We start from the raw sequence: 8,757 nt of genomic DNA on the forward strand, positions 1-8,757 counted from the left end.
GTCGGGTGCACTTGGTGACCACTTCCAGGAGCTCTGTGGGTCCAGTTAACTCGCAGGAGGAGAGCGAGGCGCTCGAGGAAGAGCGTGCCCAGCAGTTCCCATCAGGCCCTGTCCTGCGAGCCCCAGGCGAACACAGGCATGTCCCCATTCTGGTTCTGCGGGTCCCACGGGTGCAGGGCTTGGGGGCAGTTTCTGCTCCTGACATGAAATGACACTGGGGAAAAATCACAAAACAGAGAACGGGTTACAAGAACAAGGGCCTGTGGGGACAAGGTCTCTTCAACTCCCCCTTCTATAGGAGCCTGTCTTCAGTCACCATGAGGCCTGCTGTGACCCTTGGCACAGAGAAGGGCTCAGCGGTGGCAGCCACTGCTGTTATGGAGGTCACTGTGCGGCCCCCTTCTCGGGGCAGCAGGGTTCGCCTTTGTCCCTGGAAGTCTGGGCATATTTGGGGCTGAGCGGCCTGGGAGCCAAGCCATGGATCCTCGTCTTAGCTGCGAGGAGGTTGGAACAGGGAGCGGGAACCCTCTCCAGAGCGCCCCTGAGGACACCTGAGGCCCGGTGGGGAGGAGGGCGGGTCCCCATGGAGGGAGGCTCTCCCATGTCGTGTGCCACAGACCGAGGTGTCTGCTCCTGACAGTAATGTGAGACCCACGTTGCAACTCCTGGAGCTGCCCCCGTGGAGGTGTCTTGCTTTGGCTACACAGAGCTGCCCTGGAGCCCGGGAAAGAGCTCACAGGGGTCTTTCAGGGGCACACGCTCTGTTTCTGTTTTACAGTTGAATTCACTGCCCACATTTTTAGAGGTGGAGAGTATACATTAAAATGTCTTGCAAAATTGGATCTGCAGGGCGGGCCCGCCTTCCCGGGGGGTAACAACTAGCTGGGTGCGACTGACCCAGGAAGCCATCTGAAGGCCACTTTGTCACAGCCACACCAGGGCTACTGCCTGGCCACTGTGGGCATCTGCATTTGAGACCTCTGGGGTTGCTGTGACGAAGACAGACTCAACTATGTACCGTTAAGACAAGTGAATAGCGTAGGGCAGTGGTTCTCAGTGGGACAGTTCTGCTCCCCAGGACAGCAGCAGTGTCTGAAGGTGGACCGTCACAACTTCAGGAGGGTGCACCTGGCGTCTCCTGGGTGGAAGACAGGCAGCATCTCATTAAGGGGTTCTTCTTCCTGCCCTGGATGGTCCAAGCCACCCTAAAACGGACAGTCTCAAATAGTGAGTAAATAACAAAGCACAAACACTCAGAAATATGTTTGCAGAAAAGCAGCCCCTGATACATCTAGTCCACACGGAGCTGGAACTGGACAACGGCCAGTGGCTCCTCTGGTGGTTTACTTAAAGGAGGTCCGTCAAAGGCAGGGATGAGGCTTCCAGGCCCGAGTCTTGCTGCAGGATGACTTTGATGAATTGCAGTCAGCAGGTTGATTGACATCTTGGCAGGTCACCCGCGACTCAGGTGCTGTGCGGGCCCCAGCAGAGCAGGATAGAGATCCACATGGTCACTGGGCAACTGGTCAAAGGAAATGTCCACTGGCCATTCCCAGACACTAGATGTCTATCCACGAGGCTTCCATGTGCGGAGACCCACATGCAACTCACGGACAGCTCCTGAAACACGGGACCTACAGCCCTCTCCCGCAAAAGACTTGTCCACCCCAAAATGTCAACAGGGCTAAGGTTGAGAAACCCTGGATCGAGGGCAACGACCAGCCATGCACAGCTCACAGGTGTATTTTAAAACTTGTAAGTTAATATGCCCAGAAGTTAATTATTTCTTAGTGCTTTTTAGATTATTTAGAGTTCTTTTACACTAGTGCTTTTACATTTTTTACTTACATTATTTTCTGAGTGGTTTTTTTTGTATTTTTTTTTCTTATTTTAGATTTTCCTGTTCTTAAGTGTCCTGCAATAAATGTGCATTTCTTTTGTGAAAAATGTGGTTATATACTTATTAACTTTCATTAAAATGTAATAAAATAAAAACATAACAAAAATAGTCCGGTGCAATGGCATAAACCTGTAATCCCAGCAACCTGGGAAGCCCAGGCAGGAAGGAGGATTGCAAATCCGAAGTCAGCCTCAGCAACTTAGTGAAACATTGTCTCAAAATAAAAAATAAAAAAGGGCTGGGGGTGTACTTCAGCGGTAGGGCACCTCTCCTTCAATCCCAGGATGGAGAGAAGGACAGAGGCCTGGCTGTCCCTGTCCCCTTTCCCAGCCCTACCTCCTAACTTCTGTCTGAACTTGTTGTTAAGTTGACACGCACTATCTGTAGGACTGGGCAGGAAACAGCTGTTGGGGTCCGCGCACACTCTGTGCACTGCGCAAGTCAGGGAGCGGGTCCCACCAGCGCCTCTTACATTTAACGTTCCCATTTGTCATTCGCGGCCCCGCGGGCGGCTCCTGCACCCCAGGGTCTCCCACTGCGCAGTGCTGAGCTGTGCCGGGCGACGTAGAGATAGCCCCTCAGCGCCCCGCACGCGGCGCGCCCCACCCGCAGCCGCACCGCCTCCGCGTCCTCCGTCCCCTTCACTCCCGTGTTGGGGGCGGTTACTCGGCGGACGCCTGCGCACTCCTGCTGGCGCGAGGGCGGCCCGGCCCGCGACCCCGCCTCCCGAGGCTGACCATTGGTCGGCCTCGCCGGCGTGCTCCTGATTGGTGGCCTCGGGCCAGGTCCCGCTGTCGATCAAAGTTGGCGGGAAAGCGGCCGCGGCGCGGAATGGCGGCGGCTGCGGACTCGGGCCGCAGCCCGGGGGCCGTGCGGCTGCCGACGTCGCCGCCGTTCAAGGTGCTGGCGGAGCAGCTGCGGCGCGACGCGGAGGGCGGGCCCGGCGCCTGGCGGCTGTCCCGGGCGGCGGGCCGCAGGCCGCTGGAGCTGGCGGCCGTGTGGATGCAGGGCACCGTGGTGGCGGCGGGCGGCGACGGGGCGCGGCTGCGGGACCCGAGCGGGGCCTTCTCGGTGCGCGGCCTGGAGCGGGTGCCGCGCGGACGGCCCTGCCTCGTCCCAGGTAACCCGGCGCCCGCGGCCTGCCTTGTCCCTTTGGTCACCCGTCTTCCCGAGCCGTCCCCAGCCCCGCCTCCCCGAGCTTTTCCGTTTTCTCTGAAATGGGGTCTGGCTGTGTTGTCCAGGCCTCAAACTCTGGGGCTCCGGCGAGCCTCCGGCCGCAGCCTCCCAGGAGCGCTGCTGGGGGTGGAGGCAGGTCTTTCACGTGCTGGGCGAGCGCACTGCCCCGGAGCTGCCCGGCGGCCCTCCTGAGCTTATCCAAGGAGTAGCAGCATCTCCTGCACATTTTAAAAATGCAGGTCCCTGGGCCACCCAGGCCCTCCTCCTGAGTTCCCTGGGGAAGGACCCCTGGCTGCTGTATTTGTCACCAGCTGCCTCCTCACCGGTGACTTCACTTCTTCCCCATCAAGCCTCCGGAGATGCTGTCCTAGGAAATGCCTGCCTTCTTCCCAGATGTTGGTGTTCAGACCTGAGCTGGCATCAGACTCACCGCACCTTGGGGCATCTGAAAGCCCAGGGGGCTGTCCCTGCCCCAGGGTGTCAGGAAGTCCAGGAGGGACTGGAATGTGCATTTCTGACCAGCTCCCAGGAAGTGCCATGCCACTGGCTCGGGCCGTCGTTGAGATAAGGCAGGCTTGAGCTCTGTGGTTCTGACAGCTCGCCCTTAGCATCTGGCCCAGTGCCTGACACGTGGGTGCTCCAAGAACCCCTTGTTTATAGGTGACAGGCACGGGCACCCAGGATCTCATCTCACTCCTTTGCTGGGAATTCAGCTAACCCTCGGACGCGGGGCCGTTCAAGGGCTGGCTGCGATGGAGACCAGGTATATAAGGCCTGCCGGGGAGACAGCCCGGGAGCATGTTTCCCGGCAGATCCTCGATCCTGGTAGAGCTACCATGTGATCTTGGAAGGCTTGTGTGTGGGGGGTGTAAGGTCTCAATGTTGGCAGTTTGAACACAGGAGGCCTCTCTCTGTGGCTCCTGCCCCTGTGAAATCGGGCTGCGGGTCTCCATCTCTGGCCCTTCCTGCTTGCCCAGTCTTGCTTTCTAGCTCAGGGCAGGATGGGGCAGTGGTCGGCCTGCGCTGCTCACGGTCTGACGAGTTGGGCTGAATTCCTAGCCACATTCTTCCCCTCTGAGAAGGCTTTTGCTCTTTCTGGACTTTTTCACCCTCTGTGAAAAGGAGCTAGTCATTCCTTCCTGCTCTGTGGATTCAGTAGGTGGACATGACCTTAGCTCAGCTCCCGCACACACGTGGTGGGGTGGAATGTTGACTCAGTGTGCTCTTGGCCGCAGCCTTAGTCCAGCCCGGGATTGGCAGACCACAGGCTGATGCCTCTTTTCATAGGACCTGTGAACTTACAGCTTTGTTTTCTATTTTTATTTTTTTTTTTTACTTTTAAAAAAATTTTCTAGTTGTAGATGGACAGCATGCCCTTATTTATTTTTGTCTGAGGTGCTGAGGATCAAACCCAGTGCCTCACAAGTGGCAAGTGCTCTGCCACTGAGCCACAGCCCAGCCCTGTCTTTTTACTTTTGAGATGGGCTTTTGCTGTTTTGCTCAGGCCAGTCTTGAACTCTTGGATTTGAGGGACCCTCCTGCCTCAGCCTCCCGAGTGTTAAGACTGCAGGCGCATGCCACCATGCTGGTTTGGTTTTTACATTTTTAAATGGCTGGAAAAAAATCATGGCGTGTGCTGGGCACAGTGGCGCAGACCTGAAATCCCAGTGGCTTGGGAGGCCGAGGCAGGTGGATGTGAATTAAAAGCCAGCCTCAGCAACAGCAAGCTGTTAAGCAACTCATGAGACCCTGTCTCTAAATAAAATACAAAATAGGGCTGCGGATATGGCTCAGAGGTTGAGTGCCCACGAGTTCAATTCCTGGTATCCACCCCCACACAAAAAAAATCGTGGCATGTAAGTAGTATATGACTGCCAAATGTCAGAGTGTCCATCCGTGGGGTTTTATTGAAACACTTGTGACTTGGGAAGGCCCAGGGCTGCTGTCCTAAGTAACTAAAGAGCGAGGAGCCTGGTAGAACCCACAGCCTGCAAGGCCTGAGAGATTTACCGTCTGGCCCCTTACAGAACACGTGGCCTTAGACTCTGAATGTGGTCCATGCTGCCTGGTGTCTCGGCCTCAGCAAAGTCCCTTGAAGCAGGTTGGGCAGCACTCCCCCCGCCCTGCACATTCTGGTCCCAGCCCTGGCATAAGCCTGGCGCCCAGTGGGTGCCTCAGTGTTTGAGCTGGGCAACTCTGAGCCTGAGTGGCTCACCCGCTGGCCTGAATGCCCTCTTGCCAATTTGTGCCAAGTTCTGCTTTACAATCCAGGTCACTGCCTGCAGGGGGCGGGGGGCGGGGAAGTCGGGGGCCACTAAACAGTGCACCACTGTAGGCATGAGCCGGGTGGTGGAGGGAAACGTCCTTAAACGTTTTAGAGGTGCTGATGGCATCTGCCTGTGGAGCTCTGGGGATAGCGGAGTTGGTATTTGGGTCCCCACACCAGGAAAGAGCTTGCACCACCCGTGTGGCTGGCCCTGCCACTGCGAGCCTCTGGGGTGTCCTCAGAAGCCTCCAGCTGCGGGGCACTGAGGGCTGCTCCGGTCAGCTCCGGGTCTGTCTGCAGTTCTCGGGGGACAGCTGTGCAGAGCGCAGCTCAGAGGAGGGAAAGCTGGTCTAGGCCCCAGCGCTCCCGAGGGCTTCCGGGAGGAGGCACCCGGGCACGCGTCTCAGCTGTGTATAGGAACCAGCCCTCCTGGATTGCTTGGAACTCAGGACCCTGGACACTGGACTCTGGTTATCAGAAAGTCACCCTGGGTCTGTGCAGGAGCAGGAGATCGTCAGGCCCCCTCCCCTGGCGTGCAAAGGCCCTGTGGGGCAGCAGTGGAGGGCAGGGGGTCCCCCCCCCCCCCATGAGCCTGATGGCTGTGGAAGGCCTGCTTAGGTGGCCTTGAGACTCCCTGCGCGGGGCTGTTGCTCCTGGCTTCTGTCCCTCGGCACGCAGCACATTCTCTCTAAGGTCAGGAGCTGAGGATGCAGGGCGCCCTCGCTGCTCTCGGGGTCTCTCAGTGTGCAGTGGGCTGAGAGACACTCACCTGGATGGCCACCCCAGGTCCTGTGGTGGGCACTGCTTCTAGCAGGCTGCAGCCACTGAAGGTGCCAAGGTTGGAAGGGATGAGAGCTGACCCGGGAGGGTCACCCCTGGGGAAGCGGAGGGCGCGGCTGGGATGACCACCACTAGTTGGCCATGGTCTGCCTTTCAGCCCATCCCCCTAGCCGCGTGCACCTGCAGCAGATCTGGTGGCCTCTCCGGGTCTTCAGGCCTGTTTCTGAGGGTCCCATCTCTGCCAGCTCTTGGGGTCATCCTGCAGGGTTTTAGAATGAGCGTCTTGTCACCCGGGACCCAGCTGGAACCCGAGCGCCTGCCAGCAGTGAGCAGGGCCAGGGTCGCCGGCCTGGCTGCCTGCAGGCGGCCTGGATGGGGGCTGGTGGGGGTGGCAGTGCGCCCGCCCTTCCCGCTGGGTTTGGGGATTTTCTTGACACAGTCGCCTTCTGTGTGGTTTATGACCAGCCAAGTTTTGCTTTCAAGGAGACTTGCTTCCCCAGGGAGTGGGAAGAGGGCACGGCTGATGTCATAGAGAGTCCCTGTGGCCGCTGCCCTGCCCCCGATCGCCCATGTGTGCCCTGCTTGGTGGGGCCGCTGGAGCAGCGGCAGCCTGGGGCGTGCTGGTGACGCTGCCCGACCCTTGGCAGCATCCAGGGGGAATTGGAGTCTCCTTTTAGCCTTGGGGAGGGGCTTTGCAGAAAGAGGGCCGTCCTGCAGAGTCCAGGCACGTGTCTGTGGCTGCCCTTTGGCATCCGTCAAGAGCCAGACTCTAGGAAAGCTGGGTTTTCTCCCCTGCCTTGGGGCCGTCTGTCCGACCCGACCCCCCTGGGGTGAGTCCTTCCCTCCCCACAGCAGGACGGCCCTGTGCCTGACAACTGCGCCCCGTGAAGCCAGAGGCCGAGACCTCGAGGTGGCTGATGTACACGTGTGTTTCCTGGTCAGCTCGGATACCTGCTCCTCGGGGTTCTGTGGTTTTCTTGTGGGGGGTGCTGGGGATGGAACCCAGGCCTCGTGCACTCTGAGGCAGGTGCCCCACGTCTGGGGGACGGGGTCTCCGTGGGCTGCCTCCCCTTTCTAACGTGGACTTCACTGCCAGCCGTCTTCTCTCCCAGGGAAGTATGTGATGGTGATGGGAGTGGTGCAGGCCTGCAGCCCCGAGCCCTGCCTCCAGGCCGTCAAGATGACCGACCTCTCCGAGAATCCCCTCCACGAAAGCATGTGGGCGCTGGAGGTGGAAGATCTACACCGCAGCATTCCTTAGGCGACCTCGTGACCTCCATCCAGTGACCTCTGTGTCCTTAAAAACGTCTGCTGCTCCGTGATTTCAGCTCTAACCAGCGACCTTCCTGACGACCTTCCTGATGACCTTCCTGACGACCTTGACGCAGTGCTTCTACTCTCAGGAGTTTCTTGGGGACGCTGCTTTTGTGGACTCCGTGGGCAGGAATTGGAAATGCCCGGTTCCTGCCCTAACTGGCCTCTGCTGTAGGCCTGGGTTTGCTGAGGAAAAGCACGTGTGGGTTTGTTTTTTCTTTTTCTTTTTTGTGTGAATCTCTCTCTCAAGCACACAGTGATCTCGTGTTGCATTTCCAAGTTCTGCAAGTGAGGGTACTTCTCGCGACTGCTGGCCCCTGTTTTATGATGCAGAACTTGAATCTAGTCATTGCCCATGTGACCAGAGTGTGGTAATGAGCAGGAAAACAGACGGAGGGAGGAGGACGCTGCGGCCCCTGTCTCTCCGCTGACAGCTCCGCGTCCAGTGACCCCTGCGTCCAGTGTGCAAGTCCAGTGCATTTTGTCTCCTTGCCGTGCTGGGAGGGAGCCCAGGGCCTCGCGCATGCTCAGCGGCTGCTCTGCACGGACCACGCCCCAGCCCTGAATGGCCCTCAGAGCCCAGCTCTCTCCCTGCTGCGGGCACAACGCAGACGTTTTAGCTCCGTTTCCCTCAGATGTGGAAGGTAGTTCCGTCCTCCTCCACTTGGAAATGCTGCGATGTGGTCTGAATTTCTCACTGAAACTAAAGAACCAAGACAGAGCAGCTCACAGACTCCACCAAGCGGGAGCGTCGCCCTGGGGGACAGCGAGGGCAGCCTGGGCTTAGAGGGCGTCTTTTGTAGGAGAGACTGTCGGGACCTACTGTGTGTGGGGCTCTGCTCCCTGCCAGGGCCGCGGTCGTCTAGAGTGTGAATGCCACGGAGTGAGCTGTGTGCAGGTCGCTGTGGGGTTCGCCAGGGTCAGCAACTTTCTACCACTAATAAATGCTGTGTGCTGCGTGTGTTTTAAATAACTGTTTGTAAGGCGTTTTGGGGATGCTGAACAGTTGCGCGGAGAGAGCAGGGTCCTCCGTGGCGAGCACCTGCCGCTGGTCTGGTCAGTTGCTGACTGCCGAGTCCCTGTCTGCATTGGGTTCCCTCAGGTACCTTCTTTGGGTCTCACCCTAAACTCTGGGCTCCTGGGTCCCTCCCGTCTCTGCCGAGCGTCCCCTTCCGCAGGCTGTCGCTTGGTGGGCCGCACGGCCAGTGGTTTTCAGGCCGCTCTCCTGCAACACGCAGTTAGGCTCCCTCCAGGTCTCTCGGCAGCTCGGCAGCGTGAGGGGGACCCGCCTGTCTGTCCCGTCCATGGGTGGAGGGACATG

At 58.6% G+C, this 8,757-nt stretch overlaps 1 protein-coding gene across 1 annotated transcript; it reads left to right on the forward strand.

Annotated features, from left to right (window-relative positions):
- The first annotated feature begins 2,715 nt into the window (after positions 1-2,715).
- On the forward strand, positions 2,716-8,403 carry Rmi2 (RecQ mediated genome instability 2). Its single transcript, XM_046426648.2, has 2 exons — positions 2,716-3,020; positions 7,235-8,403. Exons 1-2 carry the CDS (start codon positions 2,732-2,734, stop codon positions 7,381-7,383), a joined length of 438 nt encoding a protein of 145 aa, XP_046282604.1. The 5' UTR covers positions 2,716-2,731; the 3' UTR covers positions 7,384-8,403.
- Positions 8,404-8,757: the final 354 nt, after the last annotated feature.

The sequence above is a fragment of the Marmota monax genome, unplaced genomic scaffold, assembly GCF_021218885.2.
Source record: "Marmota monax isolate L192 unplaced genomic scaffold, Marmota_monax_Labrador192_F-V1.1 WCK01_AAM20220418_F8-fsc00035, whole genome shotgun sequence".
Classification (NCBI taxonomy): domain Eukaryota; kingdom Metazoa; phylum Chordata; class Mammalia; order Rodentia; family Sciuridae; genus Marmota; species Marmota monax.

Coding starts and splice junctions, on each gene's coding strand:
- Rmi2 (XM_046426648.2), top strand. CDS start 2,732: ATGGCGGCGGCTGCGGACTCGGGCCGCAGCCCGGGGGCCGTGCGGCTG. Junction 3,021..7,234: donor ACGGCCCTGCCTCGTCCCAG/GTAACCCGGCGC, acceptor CTTCTCTCCCAG/GGAAGTATGTGATGGTGATG.